Source organism: Ammospiza caudacuta, chromosome 27 (assembly GCF_027887145.1).
Source record: "Ammospiza caudacuta isolate bAmmCau1 chromosome 27, bAmmCau1.pri, whole genome shotgun sequence".
Lineage (NCBI taxonomy): Eukaryota > Metazoa > Chordata > Aves > Passeriformes > Passerellidae > Ammospiza > Ammospiza caudacuta.
The window spans coordinates 3156694-3184425 of record NC_080619.1 but is presented as its reverse complement, the minus strand read 5'-3'; the positions used below and the strand labels follow the sequence as shown (position 1 = coordinate 3184425).

General features: G+C 49.3%; 1 protein-coding gene across 1 annotated transcript; it reads right to left on the bottom strand.

The window, feature by feature from the left end:
* Positions 1 to 2849: 2849 nt before the first annotated feature.
* On the bottom strand, positions 2850 to 27696 carry EFTUD2 (elongation factor Tu GTP binding domain containing 2). Its single transcript, XM_058820432.1, has 28 exons — positions 27506 to 27696; positions 26743 to 26848; positions 25764 to 25929; positions 24728 to 24806; positions 22991 to 23066; positions 22420 to 22485; positions 21062 to 21097; positions 20199 to 20289; positions 19264 to 19346; positions 18630 to 18796; positions 17568 to 17692; positions 15974 to 16037; positions 15237 to 15327; positions 14231 to 14366; positions 13833 to 13960; positions 12691 to 12884; positions 12462 to 12573; positions 11033 to 11173; positions 10504 to 10605; positions 9958 to 10040; positions 8506 to 8592; positions 8144 to 8270; positions 7642 to 7729; positions 7222 to 7340; positions 6771 to 6865; positions 5118 to 5271; positions 4197 to 4304; positions 2850 to 3339 (listed from the first exon to the last, which is right to left on the bottom strand). Exons 2-28 carry the CDS (start codon positions 26845 to 26847, stop codon positions 3244 to 3246), a joined length of 2919 nt encoding a protein of 972 aa, XP_058676415.1. The 5' UTR covers position 26848; positions 27506 to 27696; the 3' UTR covers positions 2850 to 3243.
* Positions 27697 to 27732: the final 36 nt, after the last annotated feature.

Below are 27732 nucleotides of genomic sequence, written 5' to 3'. Positions count from 1 at the left end.
GGGACAGGGACATTGAGAAGCAGGACAGGGACTGGGGCAGGATGGAGACAGGAACACCAAAGCAGAGTGGGAATCAGGAGCAGGACAAGGACACAGGGAGGAGGGGACAGTGGGAATGGGGCTGTGGACAGGGACACCAGGACCAGGGTGGAGGCACTGGGGCCAGTGGAAGCAGGACTGCAGCCAGGGTCCCCAGGGGCAGAATGGAGACAGGGACACGGCACAGGGTGGGGGGTCATCCCACGAGGCTGCTCAAGGTTCCAGATCCTGTAGGACCTCCCAAATCCTTGGGGATGGGGACAAATGGAACAACTGGGGGGTCAGCACAGGGTCACTCAGTGCTGATGGCCCTGATGAGAGTGGGGGGCACATCCCCGGGGCATGTCCCAAAGCTGAGCCCAACTCGTGCCACAGATGGACTCCCAGGGCGTGATTCCATGTGCCTCAGTTTACCTGCACCATGCCAGGGCAGGCACATCCCAAGCACATCCCTTGGGTCATCACAGATCCTTTGTGTGGGGAAATTCCAGCCACACAGCAGGAGCTGGGGTCAGGGCAGAGCATTTTCCGTGGAAAATCCCCAGCTCAGGGCCAGGCTGGGGCTGGTGGCACTCCCGAGGCAGAGCCACCCCCAAGCCTCGGTGCTGGGGAAGATGAAACAGGAAAGCCTTATAAATATGATTGTCTGGCAAAAGATTTTGAGAATATGGAAACTATAAGCGAGATTGAAATGAAAGCAAGCTTTGAGATCCCTCAGTTACTGAACAACTGGAAAACAATGGTGTGGCCAGCTGAAGGTGATCCCCTTTTGATGGAACAACACCCTCTGCTTGCAGACAGGCCCAAGGGTCAGAGCAGACCCTACAGCTTGGCAGAAGGGGCCCAAAGAGGAGTTTTTAGGCTTTAAAATGTAACACAGTGTGGTAATGTAATGATTATTATAGGCTGTATGAAAATGCTGTAGGATTTGTATGTTGTACTGGATTGGTTAGTGAGAATTAGAATATTCAACACAGAAGATGATTTATTGTATTGGAATAGGAACTTTGCTTGCTTACCCCTTTTACTCTCTCACCCTCTCTCCCCCTCTCCTCTCAGCCTGCTCTGAGCTGTGTTTGGCAGCTCCCAGCAGGGCCCTGCACCCAGGCCCTTTGCAATAAACCCCAAGTTCCAAACTTGGCTGCAGAGATCTCTCATCTCCATCCTACCCCTGACACTCCAACACCCCGGGACCAGAGCTCCAGAGGCAGGGCCACCCCCAAGCCCTGGGATGGGCAGGGCAGCACCACCAAGCCCCAGAGGCTGATCCTGCTGCAGCATCCCAGGGTTTGCTCTTGAGATGCCTGGCCTGGTCTCTGCAGGCCCAGTTTGGTGCTGGGCTGTACTGGGAGGTGACAAGCACCCCCAGCGTGGCCATGTGTCGCAGACATCTTTTATGAAAAATCCTTTCCTTAGGATTTTTCCTCCTGAGAAGCTGAAAAGGCTCAGGAACAAAATGCAAACAATGGTTATCTGCTGCTGTGGAATGCAACAGGTGCATCTGGGATTGGTCTCATGTGGTTGTTGCTAATTAATGGCCAATCAAGTCAGCTGGCTTGGACTCTGAGACACAAACCTTCGTTATCATTCTTTCTTTCTTTTTCTATTCTTAGCCAGTCTTCTGATGAAATCCTTTCTTCTATTCTTTTAGTATAGTTTTAATAGAATATATATCATAAAATAATAAATCAGCCTTCTGAAACATGGAGTCAGATCCTCATCTCTTCCCCAAACCTCAGACCCCTGTGAACAGTCACAGCCATGGGGGTGCCAGGGTTGAATTCTGCTTGCACCAAGTCAAGATTGAGCCCCACTTTCCCCCAGGACAGAGGTGGGACATGCCATTGATGAGACCACGGTGCCAGGGCAGATGTGGGAGGTGAGGGGCACTGAGAGCAGGAAAGGCTGAGCCTGGTGACAGGGCTGGAGAAGCAGATTGCATCCCTGCAACAGCTGAGCCTGCTGATAAGGCCAGAGCCCTCCTGCTGGCCATGGGGTGGGGCAGCAGCACGGCCTGGGGGGTGATGCTGATGTGGCTGACAGGAAATCCTTCCCCTCCCTGCTTTTGATGCTCCTCTGGCCTGAGTTATCCCCCAAAACATGCATTTTCCAGAAACCCAGCACCTGCTGGGAGGGCTGGATGTGCTGGCCCATGGATGTTTCCTATCCCGTGCTCGTGTCAGCCCAGTGCCTCCCAGCTTCCACCAGCAGCTGGCAGATTTTGGGAGGAGGGAGGAGGTTGTCCTCAGGTTGTCCTGCTGTCCCAGGGCCATCTCAAGCCCCTCTGAGCACAGGGATGCTCTGGGGGGGCTTCCCAGGGGTGTTGCTGTGATGAACGAGGCTGCCAGGGCCAAATTTAGCACAGCAGCACCAGGGCAGGGCCAGGCCAGCCCAAGCTGGGGGCAGCAGGGGACAGGGAGGGCAGGAATGTCCCCAGCAGACATTCATCCCCATAAATCAGCCCTGCTTTCACAGCACACACTTGGGACAGAACTGGGGCAGAGTTCAGAGAGGGAGAGACAGAGCAGGGAAGTGGAGAGGGAGCAGCAAAAACCTCAGAGGATGAGCAGCTGAAAAATCCCTGAAAACTCAGCAAGACTGGGGGAGAAAGGGGAAAAAATAGGGGTGGCTGGTCCATTCACTGGCACAGGCAGGAGTGGGAGAGCTGGGAGACAGGGAGTCCTTGGGAGTGACACAGGGCTGAGGGTGGGAGAAATCCTGGAAGCACTGGGAAAGCAGAGCCTCCCCCAGCACTGCCATGTCAGGGCACAATCAGACCAAGTCCAGCCTGGAAATTTGTACTAAACATTTTAAAGGGTTCAAAAAAAAAGGTACAGAAAGGTCAAAGCCACATTTCTCCCCCAGCATCCCCCCCTTTTTCTCAGCTGCCTGAAATGCTTGACACAGCTGAGGCCCAGTCCTCAGGAATCCACACTGACATTGCTCAGCTCTGTGAGCTGGAGGAGCACATCCAAAAGGAAAAAAACCTCCCTGGAGGCAACTGGAGACCAAGAATACAAAATGCTCGGGGCTGCTCCCTGTATGGAAATGCCCACAATTGGTCCATGGAGACTCCTCCAGCCATGAGGAGCAGCTCCCTGCCTGCCCTGAGCCTCCAGGAGCCAGGCTGGGCAAGCAGGGATGGGGAGGGACCAGCAGGTGCCAGCCAGGCCTTGGGTCAGCCCCCATGCCAGGGCAGCAGGGTTACATGGGGTAGTTGAGAACGACGTCCTGCTTGGCCAGCTCCAGCAACATGGGGTCATCAAAGAACTTGCTGATGCTCACATCCTCACTGAGGCCCTGCAGGTAACACAAATCCAGGGTTATTCCCCACACAGCCACTGCCCAGACCTCATAAAATAAATTTTCAGGCTCCAAAAAAGGCATGAGGTGCAGCTTGAAGGCATCTAACACTCCTCAGGAACCTACAAACATGGTTTCTGCTGCTGAGCACATCTACCAGCTCACTGCTCCCCACAGGAGAGCCTGATTCCCTCTGCAGCCCCTCAGTCCAGCTAAACCAGTACAGAAACCAGTTCTGCTGGACAAGGGGGCTGCACCAGACCACTAAGGGCTCCCCAGTCAGGCCCTGCAGATAACACAAACCAGGGTTATTCCCCACACAGCCCACTGAAGAGACCTTGTAAGAGAAATTTTCAGGCTCCAAAAAAGCATCAGGTGTTTGTCTGCAGCTTGAAAGCATCTAACACTCCTCAGGAACCTACAAATGTGGTTTCTGCTGCTGAGCCAGCTCACTGCTCCCCACAGGAGAGCCTGATTCCCTCTGCAGCCCCTCAGTGCAGCTAAAGCAGCAGAGAAAGCAGTTCTGCTGTTTCTGCTGGACAAGGGGGCTACACTGAGGGCTCAGAGGAGCTGGGGAGGGAGCAGGGCTCAGCAGAGACCACAGGATCCTGTTTTGGACTGGAGTCACTGGTTTTGGACTGGCAGGTTCTGATGGGCAGCACAGGGAAGGTCCTGGGGCCATTCTGGGAACACAGAGGGGATGTGGCACAGCCAAGGGACAACACAGCAACAGCTCAGCTGCTGGGACAGAGGCAGAGCACAGGGATTTGTTCCCTGCTGGGACAGAGGCAGAGCACAGGGATTTGTTCCCTGCTGGGACAGAGGCAGAGCACAGGGATTTGGCCCAGACACACCTTCCTACGCCTGGTCTTGATCATGAACTCCCTGGCCAGGTGTGGGGCTGGCTGTGGCTCCAGTGGTCTGATAACGATGCTCTTGTCCAAGGGGTCCCCAGGCACGATCTGAAACACAGGGCCAGGGTGTGAGAGTGATGCTGGGGCTGCTTCAGCCTCCTGGAGAAACATCCCTGGGTCCCACAGACACCCCAGCACCCCACCTGGCACACAAACCCATGTCACTGCTGAGAAGTGAGAAGTCATAACACAGGGCTGAGAACTCAAGCCAAGGACGTGTCTCTCCCCTTGCAGGACCTCACAACACCTCCTAACAGAGCAATCCATGCAAGTCCTGCTCAGCACAACCTCCTCAACAAACCAGGCATGTTTGTTGTTTCAGAGCTGAGCCTTGGGCTTTGACACACCAACCTTTAGGCCAGGGCTCAGCCTGCAGCTGCTGCTCTCATGGGGCTGCACCCCAAAGCACTGTGCACCTCCCAGGACCTGATCTGCCCCAGATACAGAAGTGGCCAGAGAACAGTATTTTGTCCCCAACTTTGCTTCCTACAGGTTTAAAACACCATCTCTGTGAGACACAAAGTGTGGCACAAATCAAACTTTCTATGGCAGGTCAGTGAGTCTGAGCCTCACTCCAAGATTTCTGCTGCATGAAGTGGACCCAAACATGTTCCCTCCTCCCAAGGGGTTTGTCCTCTCCCCAGGCACTGCAGAATCCTAACACTCAGCCAGCAGCAGCTTCCAGGGCTCCCTCACTGTGACTGGGAGTGATGGGACTTGGAACAAAGCCTGGCAGACATGGAACAGCTGGCGCACAAACCTCCCCAAGATCCTCTGAGGATGCTCTCCAGAGCTTTCCTGCTCTGTTGGAGCCTGATCCTGTCTGTCCCTCTTCCCCACCTCCCCAGGGCATGGACTCACCTGCCAGTGGTGGAAGACAGAGAGGGAGAAGGCTTGGCCCTGTGTGTGGGTCCTCAAGTCTGTCTCAAAGCCAAAGGAATCAATGGCTGGGATGAAGGCTTTGATGGTGTACAGGGGAGAGCCTGGGATTGGAGCATCCTGGGTGACATGGCCTCTGCAAAAGTGTCAAAGGATCAGCGTTCCTGTGTCACAGAGTCATGGAAGGGACCTCAAACCTCACACAGTTCCACCCCCTCTATCATAGGCAGGGACACCTTCCACTGTCCCAGGTGGCTCCAAGCCCTGTCCAACCTTGGATACTTCCAGGGATGGGGCAGCCACAGCTGCTCTGAGCAACCTGTGCAGGGCCTCTCCATCCTCACAGCCAAGAATTTCTTCCCAATATCCCACCTAACCCTGTTGTTTGGCACTGGGAAGCCATTCCCCCTTGTCCTGGTGTTGCAGCAGAGAAAAACAGAGAAGTTCCCCAGGCATCATTCTGGGAAAAGCTTGAGAAGATCAGAGAAAAGAATCAGAAACAATTCTTAACTTGCTGCACCTGCTACTGTGAATGTGTGGAATGTGTTATGGAGATTTGTTTACCAAAGGGTGGTTTCTTAATTAGCCAATGGTGATGGTGTTTTAAGTACAGGACCAATTTATATTTTTTAAACCTGGCTATAAGAAACTCATTGCTTTTTTACATCCAGGTTCACCTGTAGTGAATTAAGGTATAAAAAAGCAATGGGTTTCTTAATAAAGAAAATGATCAGGCTTTATGGAGTCTGTGTCAATCATTACCCAGCTGGGGACTCACTGTGCTGACACCCTGGCACTCCAGGCCTTTTCCAGCTCTCTTGGAGCTCCTTTAGGCATTAAAAGGGGCTCTAAGGTTTCCCTGCAGCTTTTTCTTCTCCAGGTTGAACCACCCTAAAATTCCCAACCCGTTTTTAGTTGCTCCAGCCCCCTGAGCATCTTGTTTGGAGCCACTGAAGGAGGTCCAAGTCCTTCCTGTGCCCCAGGGCTGAGCACAGAGCTGTGCACATTCTCCTGACACTCAGCAAGAACCAGGCACAACCCAAAGGCTGTGTGTGATCCTCAACATCCCTCCCCACACTGCTCAAGGCCAGGATCAGTCAGGAAGCTTCCAAATGTCACATCATAGAGATTTCACCCTCTGCAGCAGTGGCAGGAATTCTCCAAGAGCCCAAATCCCAACAGCTTCACCCTCTGCACCAGAATTAAGGCTGCCAAACATGGTGAGATTTGTCTCAGAATAAAGGAATTCTCCAGCAGCCCAGGAATTCTCCAGCAGCTGCAGGAATTCTCCAGCAGCCCAGATCCCAACAGCTTCACCCTCTGCAGCAGTGGCAGGAATTTTCCAAGAGCCCAGATCCCAACAGCTTCACCCTCTGCACCAATGGCAGGAATTTTCCAGCAGCCCAGATCCCAACAGCTTCACCCTCTGCACCAATGGCAGGAATTTTCCAAGTGCCCAGATCCCAACAGCTTCACCCTCTGCAGCAGTGGCAGGAACTCTGCAACAGCCCAGACCCCAACAGCTTCACCCCCTGCACACTTCACCCTCTGAAGCAGAGGCAGGAATGCTCCAACAGCCCAGATCCCAGTTCTGCTGCTCTCAAGCCCCCAGTGCTGGCAGCAGGAGCAGCTCACCTGCGCCGGGCCAGCACGGTGTACACAGCAGACACACAGTCAGCAGGGGCCTGCACCTCCACAAAGTAGTAGGGCTCCATCAGACGAGGGGTGGCCTGTGAGAGGACAAGGACATGAGCCACTGAGTCTCTCACAGCTCAACAGCACAGTCAGACTCAGTGCTTGGTGAGGTTACAGGGGTCCTGCTGCCCCATGGCTGCCCAAAGCAGCAGCACAAACACTGCAAGGACCTTTTCTCCCTCTGGCCATGAGTCACACGCCTCCCTCTCCCCCTGCCCACCCTTCCCAGCAAGCCCAGCAGGAGCAGCAAGGGGAGAGTGAGCAGATGCACACCAGGCTGCAATGCAGGCCTGCAGGACTCTGCTGCAGACATTGATGGTGAGTGACTCAGAGTGCACCCAGAGCCCCAGGCAGGGCTGGGGGCATCAGCCCAGCCCAGGCAGGCCCTCACCATGAGGAAGGCAGAGTACACCACCCTGCGGGCCGTGGGGATGATCTGCCCTCCACCCCTGTGCAAGGGCTCCTGAGCAATCACTGCATCCAGGATCTTGAACTTCACGTTGCGGATCACTGCAGAGGGAGAAATGACAGCCAGTGACCTCAGGGGACATCCTCTGCCAGCACCAACCACATCCCCACAGGCCCAAACACCCAGCAATTCTCCTAAATTTAATTCCAGCACCACCACATCATAACCCTGCATATCACAGAATCATGGAGTGGAGCCTTAAAGCTGATCCAGCCCAACTCCTTGCCATGGGCAGGGACACCTTCCACCAAAGCCTGCTCAGCCTAGAGCACCTGAATGCTTAAAAATGGAAGAATTTAACCAATTTCTCATTGTTTCACTTTCCACACAGGTCTCACTTACATTCATCACAGAGAGGCCCTTCTCTGGTCCCCCACTGGAAGCCCTGCACGATGCTGTCCTTCACTGAACCCAGCAGAGACTTGTCCACCTACAGACAGACAGACAGACAGATGGACAGACAGCTTCAGAGACCACACCTCATCACAGCCACTAACACAGCCAGTTCCCAAACCAGCAGCAATGTTCCCCTGTGTTCCCATGTCCACTCCCTCTCACAGACCAAGAGCATCAGCACAATGTAATTTCTACAGCACTAGAAATTAAGAGCCCACATTTTAGGGGATTCTGAAAGGCAAGGTAAAAAAATAAAAAGGTTTTTTTTTTGCCTTTTGGCTCAAACAGCAACACCTGAAAAAAACAAGTGACCTGATAGGATCATTGTGGGGAAAGTGCAGCAGGTCTGAGGCAAACAATGATAACCCCAAAACCACCAGGGCTTTGCTGAAAGTTCTGAGAGCACTGAGCACCTCCTGGCACCATGGACAAAGGTCTCACTCCTCACCTCTGAGGGCAGTGTGTCATCCACCAGGATGTTTGGGCCAGTGGCATCAGGCCCAAAGGCCCAGATGGAACGGGCAGCCAGCAAATCCCAGTCGTATTTGGTCTGGAAGAATTCACCCAGCTTCTTTCTGATAAAGAGAAAGGGAAGGAGCTTTAGGAAACAAGAATCTGACCTGAACTCGATGTATTTACAACCCTGTTCCCTTCAGGCACAAAAGTCTCAGTCAGAGATGCTCACAGAGTGGCTGGCAGGAAAACCAAGCCAGGATCTCTGCCTGATCCTGTGCACCTGCAGGTTCCAGCATTCCCTTTTCCCAGTTATTTACTTCCAGCTGCATTCCTGCCCTCCCAGATTGCTCATACCTGTTCCATGTTATCTGCACCACTTCATTCTCAATGTCCTCTGCCAATCCCTTCTCCAGGGGCTCAGCAATCATTGTGATCTTGTTCCTGAGGAGAGACCACAGTGATGGAAATGGGGCTAACTGGGAAGACTGGCAGCCCTGGAGGGGCTGGGATGTGTCCAGAGAAGGGAACAGAGCTGGGGGAATCAGCCTGGATGGAGATGACGAGGCTCAGGGGGCACCTTCTGGCTCCCCACAATTCCCTGATAGGAGAGGCAGCCAGGGGTGGGGGTCAGACTCTGCTCCCAGGGAACAAAGGACAGAGGGAGAGGAAGAAGCCTCAAGCTGAGCCAGAGGAGGTTTAGGTGAGATATCAGGGAAAATTTTACACAGAAAAGGTTGTAAAGGCCTGGCACAGCTGCCCAGGGCAGTGATGGAGTCATCATCCCTGGAACTGTGCAAAAAACACATGGATGTGGCACTTGTAGATATGGCTCAGTCGTGAACATGATGGAGGTGCTGTGTTGACAGCTGGACTTCATTTAGGGTCTTTTCCAACCTTAATAACTCCACAATTCTGTGATTCTCTCACTGCACCCAGCTTGGATGCAGCTGGGCTGATGAAGCCACCTGCATCTTCTGTGTCCCTGTGAACACAGCCCAGGGACAGCTGAGGGACAGAGTGGCTCCAGCCCTCCTGTCCCACACCCAGGGCTGCAGGAGGGAGCCCTTGGGCTGGGGAAGGTGTCTCTGGGAGCTGCATCTGACACACCAAATGCTGCCTCAATGCCTGAAACCTGCCTCCAGCAAAGAAGGTCAAAGCCTGACCTAAGACTGGAACAACCTGGTCTGGTGGAAGCTGTCCCTGTCCACAGGAGGGTTTGGAACTGGATGGTTTTTAAGGTTGTTTCCAAGTCAAACCATCCTGTGATTCTGTGAGGACTGGAACATCTCTGTTCCCAGAATTAAGGCTGCCAAACATGGTGAGATTTGTGTCAGAATAAAGGAAGGCAAGAAGAACCAGAAACCACAGGGGAACACAGGAGAGTCCACTTCAGCAGATCATGATTTCTCTGAAAATTCAGGTATGGGAACATCCTGTGCACACAGATCTCCCTTTTCCAATCTCATGCACTGTGAGGGGCTGGAGGAGAGAGATGAGAGCAGCTGCAAGGCTCCAGGGCATCACCAGGAGAACAAATCCAAGATTACATATGGATAAGAGAACACACAGCTCTTCCTCGTGAAACTCTTGGGGGAATTACTGAAGGCAGCACTTTGGCACCTGCTCCAGGATCCCAGAACTGCTGAGAAGGTGTGACACTTAGGGAAAAAGGAGGATGTGGATTTGGCTTTGTTCCCTTCATTCTCAGAGCTCCTACACAGCACAGGAACATCCCTGGGACTCTGGTGTGTCCCTGAGGAGCTCATTGCTCACTCAGGAATGCCATTTGGTGGACAACAGCCTTACTTCTTGTTGGGTGTCTCAGCAAAGCACTTCAGGGAGGATGTTTCCACCACTGTCTCACAGAATGTCACCACTGGATCAGCCACCTAAAAGAAGAAAAAGTTTGTCAAGTTTTCAGTACTTTTCTGCTTGTAAAATGACTGTTTGAAACCTCTAAACACCTACAAGACAATGTTTTAATCAGGGTTGTGCATGAAGCACTGAGGCTTTCAAATAAGACAGGAAAATTTAAATCTAATTGCAGGTATGAAAAATCCTGCTCAATTTATTTATTTGATGCTAGCCAGGCAATAAATAAATTGAGCAGGCAATGCTCTAAGCACAGGGAAGGTTGGAATATGGAAAATTCTTCTCCAAGCCAATGTGCCACTCTCAGTCCCACTGGTGACAGGCTGGAAGAGACCCTTTTACACCCTAACAGTTTTCTTTTTTTTTAATTTTACAGGAAGGTAACAAAATCCATGTTGTATGTTCAGGCAGGTTCTGAGAGAGGGGATCAAAACCCTGTCCAGTGTTTCCAGTGGGAAAATCCCTCTCTGATTGCCTCACCTTGATGTCAATCTCAGAGTACATCTTCCTCAGGTCGTGCATCACACAGTCCAGGTACAGCTCTCCTGTTCCCAGGATCACATGCTCCCCAGATTCTTCCACCTGGAAGAGAAAAGAGGGATTCAGCTGGCAGCTCACAGCTCCTTCCTGCTCAAGCCTGAGGAAGGATCAGCCTTAAATAGACTTTGGTAGAGTCAGAACACCCCAAGGAAAGCTCCCAGAGCCTTTTCCAGCAGGAAGTGCTGCTGGGCTCTTCCCTGGCACAGCAAGATGCTTTTACGTTTTTCTGCTGGATTTACATTTTTCTTTTATTTCTACATAATTGATGAGATCAACTGAAACAGCATGAAAAGACCCACAACAAATATAACAACCTGTGGTAAAAAACCCTGATTATTTTGAAGATCAGCCCAGAGGCTGCCCCCAGCACTGGCTGGAAACAGCCACACAAACACACAGAGAAATCACAGAATAGAATGGCTGGAAGGAACCTCTGGAAATGCTCTGGGCCAGGTGCCCCCAGCAGTACCTTGGTTGTAAGTGAGGGGTAGCTCTTGTTGACTTTACGAAGACCATCCAACATTTTGGGCAGCTCTGAGGGGTTCACTGGCTCCACAGCTATTTTGATCACAGATGTGGTGTTGAACTTCAAGGGACGAAAGATCTGAGCCTGAAACCAGAGAGGACAAAGAGCTGAAACTGCATCCCTGCATGTCCTCAGGGTCATACACAGCATGTGAAGCTCTTCTCTTTCCCTCAGTGTGTCACAGACACCTTTTATGAAAAACCTTTTCATAAAATTCTCAGGATTTTTTCTCCTGAGAAGCTGACCAGTGTCATAGACATCTTTTATGAAAAATCCTTTCTTTAGGACTTTTCCTCCTGAGAAGCTGAGAGGCTTCAAGAACAAAATGTAAACAATGGTTATCTGCTGCTGTGGAATGCAACAAGTAGATCTTTGATTAGTCTATGTTAGTTGTTTCTAATTAATAGCCAATCACAGCCCAGCTGGCTCAGACAGAGAGTCCAAGATGAAGTTTTTGTTATTAATTCTTTCCTTTTCTATTCTTAGCCAGCCTTCTGATGAAATCCTTTCTTCTATTATTTTAGTATTGTTTTAATGTAATATATATCATAAAATAATAAATCAGCCTTCTGAAACATGGAGTCAGATCCTCATCGCTTCCCTCATCCAAAAACCCCTGTGAACACAGTCACAGACCAGAGTTTGTATCTTTATCACATGATTAAGTAAAATTCTCTATTTTGTTTAGCAAATTTATGTAAAATGGTGTTGATTTGTGTCAGTTTTGTTCATATGATTTCCCAGTGAATTTATCCTTTGGATAAATTATTTTTTATTATTTTGCCTAAGATTAGCAAGAGCATGGAGCTCTATAATTACTGAGATCATACTGCTTACCATCCTCAACCATTAGCAGAAACTGCTAGCAGTCTTACTGAATTTCTCTGGTGCTCCAAAATGTACTGAAAATCAGCATCACTGAAATGATCCTCTCACATTTTTAAGAAGGCCTCAGAAACAAAATGTAAACAATGGTTATCTGCTGCTGTGGAATGCAACAGGTGCATCTGTGATTGGTCTCATGTGGTTGTTTTTAATTAATGGCAAATCACAGTCCAGCTGTCTCAATCTCTGGTCAGTCACAAGATTTTATTATCACTCCTTTCAAGCCTTCTGATGAAATCCTTTCTTCTATTCTTTTAGTATAGCTTTAATGTAATATATATAATAAAATAATAAATCAGCCTTCTGAAACACGGAGTCAGATCCTCATCTCTTCCCTCACCCTGGGACCCCAGTGAACACCACCACACTCAGTGGCTCTTGTGCCCTGGCACCACATCACACAGGGATTCTTTAACCCCTGTAGAGGAGTTTTTGGGCTGTACCCCATCACCCTGCAAAGCTGAGCAATGCCAGCCATGCCTGGTACCTCCTCATTGCCCCGAGGCTCTGTCACAGTTGCTGTCTTCACTATGGGCTGGTCCACGCCCTCAATCAGCACCCAGTTGCCAGCAGGAACTCTGTTCACCTCAATGTGATACCTGAAAGGCAGGAGAGCATCACTGCAGCTTCACACCTTCCAGAACCTTCCTTCTCCCTCCCAGTCCCTCACCAGCTGACTCCTCTCCCAATAAACACATTGCCAGAGCTTTGTGTACCTTGCAACTGAGATCCAGAGGCGTCCAACGGTGCAAATCTGGGAATCCTCCTCATCCTCCAGGGTGTAGTTCTCCCCAAGGACCTTCACAGGCTGCCCAGCATGGATGGTGCCACTGAGCACCCTGCCAAAGGCGTGGAACTGCACACCATCATCAGTGCTGTACATCTTGGTGGTGTGACACATCAAGGGACCCTTCCCGTGACACAGAGAGACAGAAATTAGCTTCTTGCAAAACAGAGTAAAGAAACAGACACAGATCTGGCAGGACTGGACTTTGATGATCCTTGTGAATCTCTTTTAACTCAGAATAGTCTGATTTGTGGATAAAAAATTGGAATTTAGCCAAGTCCTTCAGCTCCTGCCACTGGAAGCCCTACATTTCCTTGCCCTGCATGGAAAGCTCTGGAATGACCATGGTGGACTTTTCTGGAGCTCCTGTAGAGCAGCAAATGGTGGCTGGGACAAAGCCATGAGGAAAAATGTCACCTGCTCAGGGCAGAGCACCTGAGCTCCCCAAGATGACAGCTCCCAGTGCCACAAGGTCACTCCACACTGGTGATGTGGTGACAGTCACCACTGTGGAGTTTTATGTGGATAATCACAACTCATTAAAATAAATTTCTCTACAGACATCAGAGCAAAAGTCACAGGCAAATTTCTCACTCAGCTGCCAGCGTTGGTGGCTCCAGTCAACTCCAAATGACAGCTCAGTGCAAGCTGTTGGAGGAGGAAGGGTTTGCAGGGCTGGGAGAGAAAAGGTGCTGACTAACTAACACAGGGTTATTTTTATCAGCACCATGCAGTTTTTTGGAGTTTAAAGAGAGAATTAAACTTCAAGGAAAAGAGACAAAAAGACTGCAAAAGGACACAAAACTACCCTGCAGCTCCCACATGCTCTGGAGTCCTGACCTAGTCCTGTTCTTATCTGAACACAGTGAAACAATTCCCTCTCTCCAGGGCTGCCCTGGCAGGCAGCTGAAGCTCCTTGGAGTGAAGAGACTTGTTCCAGTGTCGGGTGAGAGGTTTCAGAGTGCTGCAAGTCAAATCTGTGCAGGGGAGGCAGCAGCCCTGGCAGGGCAGGGGGAGCAGAGCCTGCTGGAATTGGTTCTGCACACTCAGAGCACACAGGAGTTTCCTTACATCAGGGTCACACTCGCTCATGGCCTCGCCCAGGTCGGAGTCGACGCCGCCGGTGTAGGTGTGCTCAATTTTGGTCTTGGCCCCCACTTTTGGGGAGGGAATGTGCTGCACACACATGTCCACAAAACCTACAACAGGAACACTTGGTGAGGACAGGGTTAAGCAGTGTGGAGGAAAAAACTGGACTCCATAAACACAAGGCAAAGCCACGGTGACCGCAGCACCCACAGCAGCAGGGAGAGGTGAGCAGTGCCTCAAGCTGTCCTGTGGTGTCACAACTTAGATTTGGGAAACTGAGCAGGATCTGTGCAAGTCAGCACTCCTTGGCCAAAATATAACCCTCAACTCTTGGTGTGAGGTGAAAATTGTGGAGGGGAAGACAAAGAGCTTGTTTGTACCTGTGAACTCCCCAAAGAACTTCTTGCAGACAAGCCGCAGGAGGGGCCGGATGTTCAGTTTCAGCTCCTCCTTGGTCAGGTGGATGCCAAGCTCATCCAGAGTCCTGGGCAGGGTTGTGTCCACATCCCCCACCACCTGCAAGACCACAAGTCCCACTCTCAGGTTCACTGTGGGGGTCCCAGTCAGTAACTCCCCAATGCAGCATCACAAACCAGCCACAACCTGCAGGGCTCTGGAGCTGCACTGGGTTATGGCTCACAAAAGAGCCAGATGGGTCAAATCCATGAATCACGAAATTAAGGCTGGAAAAGCTCTCTAAGATAATTTCCCCAGCACTGTCAAGGCCACCACTAAATCATCTTAGTCCCCAAGTGCATTTACATGGCTTTTAAATCCATCCAGGCATGGTGACTCCATCACTGTCCTGGGCAGCTGTGCCAGGACTGGACAATCCTTTGGGGGAAGAAATTTTTCCTAAACCTCCTCCTGCACAACCTGAGGCCATTTCCTCTCATCCTTCCCTGTTCCTTGGGAGCAGAGCCCGACCTCCCCCAACTTCGCCCTCTTGTCAGGAGTTGTAGAAAGCAAGAAGGTCCCCCCTGAGTCTCCTTTTCTCCAGGCTGAGCCCCCTCAACTCCTCCTCATCCAAATCTTTGCTCCAAGTCCAAGCACTGTCTACTTGGCTGCTATCAGAGCACACAAGGAAGAGCAAGGATTGTTCTATACACTGCAAATGCAGCACTGCACTTGCAAGAAATAAAGATTCCTGTGCACCCCCTGTGCAGACCCCACTGCAGAACAGGACAGGACCAGACCCAGTGCCCAGCCCCAGCTGCTCCTGCCTGGAGCTGCGGGAAGATGAATGACCCATGACAGACCTGAGCCAAGATCTTGTACAGGGGCTCCAGAATGAACTCCACAAAGCTGGGAGTTCAGCCCAGCCCAGTGCCCAGCCCCAGCTGCTCCTGCCTGGAGCTGTAGGAGGAGGAATGACCCACGACAGACCTGAGCCAAGATCTTGTACAGGGGCTCCAGAATGAACTCCACGAAGCTGCGCTGGGAGCTGCTCGTCGGGGCCTTCTTGGTGAATTTGCGGCTGTTGGAGACCAGAGAGGTGAGCAGCAAGAAATGCAGCCTGCCAGAACCCCTGCACAGCCTCTGCTCCTCCCTCCCATCCCCTGGAAAGCTGTCAGGGACACACGGGCCAGGTTTACTCCAAATGAAGGCCAGAAGAGCCTCTCTGCTGCTGCTTGTGGTGTGAATCCAAATGGATTCACGTTAGGCAGGATCTTTTCCTTAGGATTTTTTCTCCTGAGAAGCTGAAAAGCCTCAGGAACAAAATGTAAACAATGGTTATCTGCTGCTGTGGAATGCAACAGGTGCATCTGGGATTGGTCTCATGTGGTTGTTTCTAATTAATGGACAATCACAGAGAGTCTGAGCCGCAAACTTTTGTTATCATTCCTTCTTTTTCTATTCTTAGCCAGCCTTCTGATGAAATCCTTTCTTCTATTCTTTTAGTATAGTTTTAATATAATATATATAATAAAATAATAAATCAGCCTTCTGAAACATGGAGTCAGATCCTCATCTCTTCCCTCATCCTCGGACCCCTGTGAACACTGTCACACTCCACCACAGGATCACAGGATCAGGAGTGACCTTGGGTCCTCATTTAACAGGGAAAGAAGGGAAAAACCCAGGAATAAAGTAAAATTAAAACATTTAAACAGGGTTCTTACGTTTTTGGGTTGAAGTAGATGTCGCCCCAAAGCCTCTTGGCAAACTCCTGGTAATTGATGTCTCCTGAAGGAAAAAGCAAATGAAAAAGCCTCTCAGATATCACTGCTTTTTTCTTAGTTTAGAAATCTTTATATTTTGGTTTTTAAAACAAGCCTGAGGATTCAATTTAATGAACTGATGCTGATGAGTGAAAGCCTCGTCCCAATTCTGAGTGAAAGATTAAGAACTGTCCTGGGGAGAGCAGGCAGAGATGAGCAGAGAGAGTCCAGTGGGGATGTGCCCAGCAGCCCAGGGACACTGCAGCTCACAGAGTGACTGCCCAGGAACATTCCAGCTCTCTACCCACAGGGTCAGAGCTGAGAGCATTGCAGGAGCCCAACCTCATGTGCTGCACTTCCAAACAGGAATGCTGTGACTGCTGCTGCAGTGCCAAGGTGCTGGGATGGTCCCCAGCCCTCACCCTGCAGGCTCAGCACCAGCATCTTCTGCCTTGCTGAACATCTCCAGGCTCCTTCCTCTTCCTCAGGGAGCACACAGCCAAACACCCAGCACTGAAGGTGCTGTGATGGTGAATTTATAAATCCCAGGATGGAATGAGAACCTTCAGCAGGTTCCAAACAAGCTTTTGCTGTGGGCAGGTGTGTGAACACAAGGAATTGCCTGGTGGCTGCAGTCTGGACACTGATGCTGCTCTAACCCCTGTCAGTGACATGTGGTGGCTGCACACACAATTCCTGGGGACCAGAATTCACTATTCCCAACTCTAAGCTCCTGCCTTCCCCACCTGGTTGGCATCTCCTGCCAACTGTGCTGTCCTCAGCCCCCCAAGGCTCTGAGTTAATGCTGTGACACTTCAGGGAGCTCATTTATTGCTCCAAACTCTCAGGACACGTGACAGTCCTGGCACCATCACTCCCTGACCTCAACAACTTCATCCTCCCTCAGGCCAAGTTCTCTGCAAGAGCTGCCCCAGCTGCTTTACAACCTCCTTCTTTCCCCTGCTCTCAGCTCCTCCAGATCCCCAAATTCCCCAGTGGGGCACTTCAAAAACCTGGGCTGTGCAGCTGCTCATGCCAGCACAGAGCCCACTGCTACAGGCAGCAGATTGCCTTGAGTGGGCACCTGGGGAGCAGAAAATTAAATTCAGGCCAGAAAAAGACAGTTTCTTAAAAAAGAAAGAGGGCAAGAGTGCAAAACCTTGTGGGCAAAGCTTGTGCCCAGCTGCAGCTGAGTCTTGGACTTTTGGGAAAAGGCAGGAAGAGCTTAACTGCTTCACTCCTGAGCTGCTGACAGGGAGGCAAAGCACAACACACACACACCTGCCTTCAACTGCTTGTTATTTCTGCTCAGGGTATGAAAAAAATCTTGGCTTCTGACTCAAGAAACATTTATCAGGAGAAAATATCTTTGCTCAAACTGTGTTTGTGCTTTTTAACCCCCAAGGCTCAGCTCTGCAGCACCACTCAGCTCTCAGCAATTCCAGAACACAAACACTGGCCATGTGCAGGGGAAGCTGAATGGCTCAGAAAACCCCCACAAGAAAGGTTGGGGAATGAGATGTTGAAGTGCACCAGGTTTCTGGCTAATCCTCACCATATGTGTCTGCATAAATCTTTGCAAAAGACCCCAGTGTGAAGCAGATGCTGTACTGAGAGCTGGAGAAGCACACATTCCCCAGAAGGGGAGACAGCACGAGGTTCTCATCGGTGGAATACATGCTGGGAGGAGAAAAATAAAATCAAATCAATGTTATGAACCAAAGAAGACACTTCAGCCCACTTCCCACACCCTACAGCAGTGACAGGCAAGGAGCCTGCATTGCCAAAAAAATTTAAACAGGCTGCAGCTTGCTTGCCATCAGAATCTCAGGGTCAGGAACATTTTCTGCCTATAAATTTCAAGGAATAATGCAAAGATTTAAAGATCCTAGAACTAAAAAGTCACCAGCACGAATGTTTCAGATTTTTTTATCTGGGATAACTTTTCTTCTTCTAAAAAAGCAGCCAAGTTGGTCAACCAAGTAAGGGAAAAGAAAATACAGGGATATAATTTAATCCAAACAGGTTTAATGAGCTCACAGCCATGCTAGGAAGGATGAATTATTCTGCTCTCAGCACACACTGAACAAAAACATGCCAGGGAGCTTGTGTGCAAACACACACACACACTTGAAGGGCAGAATGCTGTTAAAAAATCCCTGGGTGCAGAAGAACCCACAGAAATGTCTAAGATGTCCCTGGCAAGGAGATTGGACTGTGTCACTATCAAAATCCTTGTCCAGGAGTTGAGACAGCAAATCCTCTTTTAGTTTTGTAGCAAGTATTTAGGAGCTTTGAGATATCTCAACCTCCAATTTGGGATACAACCCAATAATTTCAGTGTATTTGAGACATCTGGGAGCACAAATTCCCTGCTCTGGTCATATGTCCACTTTCTTTACTTTTTAATGGAGGAAAAATGAAATGGGGCAGGGGAAATGAAATCTCTGGAGTTTTCCAAGAAGAGCCAATCTTCCTTAATTCAATGTATCAGCAGAGATGAACTCCCAGGGGTTCTTCCTGGCCCATTTTCTATGACTCAACACACCAAGAGACAAACTGAGGAGTTTTCTGTGAGCCATGGGACAGGGACAGCAGCACAACAATGCAGCCTCACCTGATCAGACCATTAACTTCATCCACAATGTGTCTGAGTTTGTAGTAAGCATCTGTGGGGGGCAATTTGAGCTCCAGGATGAGTCTGTCAATCTTGTTGATGCACACAGTCACTGCCAGCCTCTCCTGCACTGCATGCTTGATCAGCCTCTCTGTGTTCAGCATCACCTGCAGGGAGCAGAGAGCTCAGAGCCCCAAGAAAGCCCCCACAAAATGTTATTTAGGGCATGAGGGACAACCAGTGACCCTTAGTCTGCTGCCAGGCTGCAAAAAGGCCCAAGCTCAGCAAGCAGCTAATCCTGAAACTCACAAATAGGTGCTAACCCAACCAAATTCCTTGAATCCAAGCCTGTGGACATCTCTGATATAAATAAGCTGCTCAGTTTTAGGTACCATGGGCATGGAGATGCACACAAGTCACACAATCAGCCTGCAGGCCACAGCATCACATCAGTGTGGACACAGCAGCCACAGGCTTGGCTGCCTGTTCAGCTGGAAAACACCCTCAAACTGCCCTCCAAAAACCCTTCACCCCAGAAAGCTGAACCCAGCCCAGGCCTTCATGCTGAGGCAGGAGCACAGAGTGCAGGGTGAGAGATGGAACCCCAGGAGGAGGAGGAGGAGGAGGCACTCACCCCCTCGGCCGCGTCGATGAAGAGCACGACGCCATCCGAGATGCGAAGGCCGGCTGTCACCTCGTCTGAGAAGTTCACATGACCTTCAAAACCACAACAAAGGGGACAATGAGAGGCACAGAGAGCCCTGGTGCAGCAGCAGCAGCACACAGGGTGGGAAGCTATGGGGCTCTGCAGATTCCTCTGGTTGCTGGTACCCAGAGAGGCAGAACAGAGATGGTTCCTCCTCAGACAGGGACATGGGAGCAGCTGCCAGAGCTCCCCATGAGGGTTTAGCCTCAGCTCTAATGCTATTTTTTTAAAATACACACAAGTTGTTTAACAGACACTCTTCCTCACATTTGTGACTGTTTTTCTCACAGCTCTGTGCAAGGACTTTGAGAAGAAATCTTCCTTCTTTTCCCAAAGACAACAGATGTCTCTCCCCCCAGCCTCCTCCTGCGCTCTAACCTCCCTCATCCTGAGCTGTAGCTCAGCAGATGTGTCCCAAGACCCTCTTCCCTAAAGTTTCTTACAAATTCATCTGTGATTATTTTCCCTCCACAGAAGCCTGAGGAACTTGTTGAGTCTCACTGTGGGGCAACAGCATTTGAGCAAAGCAGGGTCAATACTGCACATGGCAATAGCTGGGAAAATAAATTCTCCCTGTGTTGCTTAAGAAACACCTCTGCAGCCTCATCAGCTCTTAATTAGGCCAGCTAAACACAGACAAGAGCCTGACTTGTCCCTGCCCATGGCAGGGGGTTGGAATTAGATGGACTTTAAGGTCCCTTCACCCCAAAGCACCCTGGGTGATTATGGGTCAGTGCTGCTGGAAGTGACTCCAGAGGAATGAACTCAGCTGAAGGCTCAGGACTAGGTTGGAGTCAGCCATAAAAAGTACAAAACAAAGCTAAGTGCTTCCCACAGCAGGATTTTCAGGAGTGCACAATCACCTGGAGTGTCAATGATGTTGAAGAGGAAAGATTTTCCTTTGGTGTCTGGCAGAACAATTGTCACTGGGGTGCTCTTGATCCCCACCCCTCTCTGAAACACAAGAAATCAGGATTACAGGTTAAAAAAAATAAATAAAAGGATCACCCTGTACAGAAACACAAGGATCATCTCTAAAAGAATATCAAGGAAAAATCAGAAAGATGGAAAGAAGTAAATATTCATCCTGGAAGAGAGTAATAACCTCAGATCACCCAGCCCAGCTCTCCCATCTGTACTGGTCAGACTGGTGAGCCACCACTGCCCCCTCCACAGCTGATTTCAGCTGAGGAGGTACCACAGGCAACACCTGAGACAGAATGTGGGTGTTTGTTTGTGCTTTCACCCTCTGCTGCCACCAACTTATGCCTCAAAGCACAAGATTTGATCACACAGAGTATAAAATATAAACATTGAGAGGAGAAAAAAAAATGCTTCAAAGGATTGTTCTGGTCATGACACAAAATAACATTCCCACTCATGCCCAACACAGAGTCAGAGAAGGAGAAATGTATTTATTTTGAAATAATTTTTTTCCTCTTCTACCCTTGGTGCAAATCCCTTCCTCCTTTTTCTCTCAAAGAAAGTAAGAATTAGCCCCAGACTGGGGTGACTCTGCTGCAGATTTAACATTACACAAGTTATAAAATCATACATGGAGATGAGGGAAGGAAGTTGGATCAGGAATCTTCCTGAGGCAAACAAGAGAAGCAGATTTTCTTTGTCAATAAAAAGTACAGAAAGGCATTAAAATGGACAAGGAAACTGCCTACAACTGTGAGTAAAGCATGAGACAACTGGATAAAATCACTACAAGACCACTCACCTCCTGCTCTGTGAACAATATATCAGTGTAGCAGAGCTGCAAAGGCAAAACAAAAATCAGAGTGTCACATTTTGGTACCAGATACTCAGTTTGAAGCAGGACACAACAACTCTGGCACATCACTAAGGGGACAAGGGACAGAAGCAGGAACATTTTTGTATCATTCATATATTAATTCACATAATGCATAATGTGTATATTATGTACATTTCACATATTTATATACATTTTCATATAATTAATATTCATTTTAATATAATTCATATACTCATTTTTAAATAATTCATCTATTCATTTTCATATAATTCATATAATGCATTATGTGTGTATTATATGCATTTCACATATTTATATGCATTTTCATATAATCAATAGATTCATTTTAATATAATTCGTATATTCATTCATATAATGCATTATGTGTATATTATACACATTTCACATATTTATATACATTTTCATATAATTCATATATTCATTTTCATATAATTCATATATTCATTTTCATATAATTCATATATTCATTCATATAAAGCATTATGTGTATATCATATACATTTCACACATTTATATATTTTTTCAGATAATTAATCTATTAATTTTCATATAATTAATATATTCATTTTCATAGAATTAATACATTCATACATATAATGCATTATGTGTATATTATATGCATTTCACATATTTATACACATTTTCAGATAATTCATCTATTCATTTTCATATAATTAATATATTCATTTTCATATAATTAATACATTCATACATATAATGCATTATGTGTATATTATATGCATTTCACACATTTATATACGTTTTCATATAATTCATCTATTCATTTTCATATAATTAATATATTCATTCATATAATGCAGAATGTGAATATTATATACATTTCACATATTTATATATATTTCCATATAATTCTTATATTCATTTTCATCTAATTCATATACTCCTACATATAAGGCATTATGTGTATATTATATACATTTCACATATTGTTATACCTTTTCATATAATTTATATATTAATTTTCATATAATCCGTATCATGCATAATGTGTATATTATATACTTCCTTAGGGTGTACATAATATAAAATCCAGAGCTAAAACTGAGCTCTGCCTTCCCAATCCTACATTCCAGCCACTGAAGCACCCTGTCCCCAATGCAGTGTCCCCTCCCTTAGGGTGTACATAATACACAATGCAGAGCTAGGACTGAGCTCTGGCTACCCAATTCTACATTCCAGCCACTGAAGCACCCTGTCCCCAATGCAGTGTCCCCTCCCTGAGGGTGTAAAAGCCACCCCAGGGTGTCCCCAGGGTGGGAATTCCCCAGCAGCTCACTCACATCCTGATCGTCGCGTTTCCGGATTTCGGGGTGCGTCTGCTCTATCAGGCAGTCAACAAAACACGTCTGGAAAAGAGCACAGAGAGGAGCTGCCTCTCTCCAGACAGACACAAACACAGCCCCATCCCTCCAGCAGCAGCACAGAAAACCTACTAATTCAACCTACAAAAATATCTGTACGTTTCACAGGGAAACCCAGCTCCAGGACAAGGGGGAATGGACTTAAGCTGGAGGAGGGCAGGGTTGGGGGTATTGGGAAGGAATTGTTCTCTGGGAGGGTGGGCAGGCCCTGGCACAGGGTGCCCAGAGCAGCTGTGGGTGTCCCTGAACCCCTGGAAGTGTCCAAGGCCAGGCTGGATGGGGCTTGGAGCACCCTGGGACAGTGGAAGGTGCCACTGGATGAGCTGTAAGGCCCCTTCCAACCCAATCCATGTTTGAATTCTGTAACTAAATGCATGAGCAGGAGAAGCAGAAGGTGCTGCTGCAGAGAACCAGGGGCCAGGAGGGCTGGCAAAGCAGCAGGTCACCCTCACTACCCCTGATTTTGGATTCTTTTGGCCATTGACAGCACCTTGCCGTGGTGCAGGTGCCCACACAGAGTCACATTCCGGATCAGCTCCGAGTTGTCCATCAGATCTGCCAGGAAACTGCAGGAACAAAAACACAAAAGACTGTTGGAGGCTTTCTGCTGTGCCTAAGAAAAGTAGGTGCTGCTTTTCAGCTCCACTTTCTATGCAAGGTGCCCCCTGAATCTTTGCCAAACTTTTATCCTGGCAGTGCCCTGCGGAGGAAGAATCCCACTTTCCAGATGGGGAGGACAAGAGAGTTGGAGTCCCAGACAGATGGCAGTGGGTGGGAGGATACAGAGCTGGTAAAGCTGCCAGCAATTGAATATTATTGAATATTTTTCTTCTCTTCTAGTCAGTACTGGAGGAAAAAATCACATCCATGTACTCAGATGATGAAGCACTTGCACTCAAAGCAAGGCAGGCAGGCAGGTAAATGGTGGTGGTGGATAACAAGCACCCCATGGAGCTCTGAAAGCAACCACAGACCATTAATTCTGATTTTCAAGCCTTAAAACAGTGACATTCCAGGCACTTAAGGAATTAAGTCTTTTTCAAATTAGCAGCTGAGCTGGGTAATGATGAGCTGGTCACTTCTGGATGGATGCTGGCCAAAAGATAATTGAGATCCTAAATTACCACCCCTAAATAATAATGGGAAGCTATAAAACATGCAGCCACTGCCAGAGGCCTGCAGAGAATAAGTGCTGTCAAATAATTTCCTTTTTAAACAGATTAAATTTTCACTGATACAACAGACTTCTTAATGTAAAACATTTTGATTAAGAGCTAAAAAATACAGCAATCAATATTAACCCTGATTAGAACCTTCCTAATTGGTCTGAAAATAAGGCTAAATGGGAAATCAATAGCAAGCTTGCAGGTTCCTGGCTACATCCCACAAGGAATTTCTTGTGGCCCATCCTAACCAATTCTATCAACAAACAGGAGAAAAATGAATTAATTACAGATGGAATGAGCAGAGCACACAGGGATCAGGGAAGTGGTGGATAATGCAGAGCCCAGGTCAGGACTGAGGAAAATCAGCCCCAGCAGCTCCTGGGCTCTGCTCCAGCTCTGCTGAATTCCCCCTGGGCAGCTGAGGGACCCCTGAGGAAACACCAGCTCCAGGAACATCTCCAAATGTTAAAAAAAAATAAAAAAATTTAATGCATTTGGATTTTTTTCCAGGTTTTCTCCCAGCTCTGGTGCCCAAGAAGCCGCTTTGGGACACAAGGAATGGACCCAGTGTCCTGCTGACTGCACAGCACTCTGCACTCACCCAGCAGCAAATTCCCAGTGGAAACTGGAACGGATGGGATCTAATCTGGGATCAACCCAAAATGTGCCAATATGATGTGTGCTACTCTCTGAGCATGTGGATATTTAACAGGCTGCTCAGAGAAGCTGTGGCTGCTCCATCCCTTGGACAGGGTTTGGAGCAGCCTGGGACAGTGGGAGGTGTCCCTGCCACGGCAGGGGTGGCACTGGATGAGCTTTAAGGTCCCCAAACCATTCCAAGAAGGTTTCCTGAGGCACAAGCTGCTGCTATGGGCTTGATCTCAGCCCCTGAGGTGAAATTCCTTTTGTGTCCATCCCTACCCTGTGCTCATTTTCCATGGGGAGGGAAAGTGAAATAGTTTGTCCTGCACTTGTCTTGTTTTGGGTTCAGAACCTGGGAATTGGCTGCTCTCAGGTCAATGAGACCCCCAGATCTGCTCCCCCCTCAGCCCCACACTCACTCCATCTCGTAGACAGTGACTGGCAGTGTCTGCTCCATCAGGGAGAACTTCTTGGTTTTCACAGGTTTGATGATGGGCTCTGAAACAAGAGACAGAACAACAAACTGTTCCCAGAGCCCCTGAGCCAGCAGGGTCAGGAATGGCCCCCAGGAATGGGGAATTTAGCTGAAAACCCCTCAGTTTTCTGGCTGACAGATTCTCTCAGCTGTTTGTCACAGCTGCAGGAGAAGATCACTGAAGGGCCCTTCCAGCATGCAGGAATCAAAGGAGATAATTTAAATGTATTTATTCTCCCTTAAATCACTTCCCAATCTCTGCTGATTCCTGTTCTTCCAAAGACAACTTTGTTTGTGGTTTTTGCAAACCCAAGTGCCCAAATCTGCACACAGCAGGCAGAGATCTGAGGCTATGAGTGGGCTCCAAAGGGGCAGGACAGAAGGAATATATATTAATTATATTATATTATATTATATTATATTATATTATATTATATTATATTATATTATATTATATTATCTATAAAGATAATATATAATATAAGCTATAAAGATTATATATAATACAATATATTATGTTATAATATAGGATATTACATTATTATATTATATATATTATATTGTCTATATTATATTATATATAAAATAAATATATTATATATTATATAATTATATTATTATATAATTATAATGTATTATATTAATTATATCATATATAAAATATAATTAATATCAAAATGTATTTAAATATATTCTATAAATATATTATATTTATTATAATACATACTACAATAATATATTATATTATTATCTATAAAGACAATATATAATATAATGTAGTAAATATAAATATAATATAGTTAATATAATATAATATAAATTGTTTATATTATACTATATAATATCAAATAATATATTATATTACATCATATCAAATCATATCATATTATAAATATACAATAATAATATATTGATATTAAACAATATTATTTTTATTTTCCCCTTTCCAAGGATGCCTTGAGAGCCCTCTCCCCTCTCACCAGTGAGTGGCTGTGTGTCCTCCTCCTGCACGATGGTCTCCACCTCAGGCCCGTAGACCTCCTCTGCTGTGGGGTAGTACTTCTTGTCCTCATGCAGCACCACCTCCATGCCAGGGTGCTCCTCATCATGTTCTCCCATGTCATCATCATCATCATCATCCTCCAGCTGCAACCAAAGCTCGCCCTGAGCTGCTGTGGAGCCCCCCAGGGGGACAGGCCTGGGGTGACCCCCGAGCCAGGGACCCCCAGAGCAGCCCCAGCACCCACAGGGGTGCCCTGGGAGCAGCTCCTGGGTCAGGAACAGCCCTGGGCTGGCAGGGACACCACAGAGGCCAAGAACCACACCTGGTAACGCAACCCCCACACACAGAGCAGCAGGACACCAATCCCCAAAACCAATCCAGGGCACAAACCCCAAAAATCAGCCCAAAATCCAAGGCACCAATCCCAAAAATCAGCCCAAAATCCAAGGCACCAATCCCAAAAATCAGCCCCAAATCCAGGGCACCAATCCCAAAAATTAGTCCCAAATGGGAAGGGGCTCCCTCAATTCCCCCATGGGGCAGCCCCTCTGCTCCCCCCGTGTCTGTGGGGTCTTGCTCTGCCTCCCCCTATGAAAATCAGGCTCCCTGTAGAAACCTCAGCTCCCTCCCGAGGGGCTCCCAATGGGACCTGGCACCAAATGCAGCCAGACCCGACCCAGTCAACCCCAACCCAGCCCAACCACAGGAGCTCCCATTCACCCTTCCAGCAAGATCTGGGTGTTCCTCTTTACCACAGGCACAGATTTTGTAAATTCTTCAAACACCAGCCCCACTCGGACCCTCAGCACTCGGACCCCACCTCCGAGCAGCCCCCTCAGACCCGCACAGAGCGGGAGCAGCCGCGGGCCCGGCCCCGCTCCGGTCCCGGGGCTCGCTGTCCCCGCCCCGGGTGCCGCCGTCCCCGTTCCGGTCCCGGGGCTCGCTGTCCCTCTCACCTCGTCCAGGTCTTTGGCCTCCCGGCCCAGCTCATCGTCGTCATCGTCCGAGTCCAACTCGGGCCCGATGTAATTCCCAAACTCATCGTACAGGTCGGTGTCCATGCTGGGGGGTGGGAAAAGGGTCGCTGGGGGCACAGAGACCGGGGCCGTCACAGAACCCCCCGGGGGCCGTGGTACCGGGGGCCCAGCCCTGCCTGAAGCCCCGGTCCCGCTCCCCCTCTCCGGCCCCGGCCCCGCTCTCCTTCACCAGCTCTAGCCCCAAGCCCTGGTCCCGCTCCCGCTCTCCCTCCCCGGTCCCGGCACCAGTCCCGCTCTCTCTCTCTGGCCCCGGTCCCGGCTCACCCTCCTCGGTCCCGGCCCCAAGCCCCGCTCTCTCTCTCCCTCCCCAGCCCCGGCCCCGCTCTCTTTCTCCCTCCCCGGTCCCGTCCCCGCTCCCCCTCCTCGGCCCCAAGCCCCGCTCTCCCTCTCACCCTCTCCGGTCCCGGTCCTGCTCCCCCTCTCCGGTCCCGGTCCCGGCCCCGCTCCCCATCCCCTGCTCTGGTCCCGTCCCCGCTCTCCCTCCCCGGCCCCAAGCCCCGCTCTCTCTCCCTGCTCCCGGTCCCTCTCCCCATCCCCTGCTCTGATCCCGTCCCCGCTCTGCATCCCCGGCCCCGGTCCCGCTCCCGCTCTCCCCCACCGGCCCCAGCCCTGCTCTCTCTCTCTGTCCCCGGTTCCGGTCCCGCTCCCCCTCACCGGCCCCGTCTCTCTCTCTCTCCCTCACCTGCCCCGGCTCCGCTCCCGCCGCTGCTCTCGCCTGCGCCGCCGCTGCCGAAGGCCCCCGGGCTGCCTCTCCGCCTGCCGCGATAGAGAGTCCCGCGCCCGCCGCCAGCGCCGCGCCCGCTGCAGAACTGCCGGGTGCGTCCGGGACCGGGTCGGGACCGGCTCCGGAGCGTCCCGAGGCCCGCAGGGCGAGCGGGGCAGCGCGGGGCGGCGGAGCCGGTTCCGCCG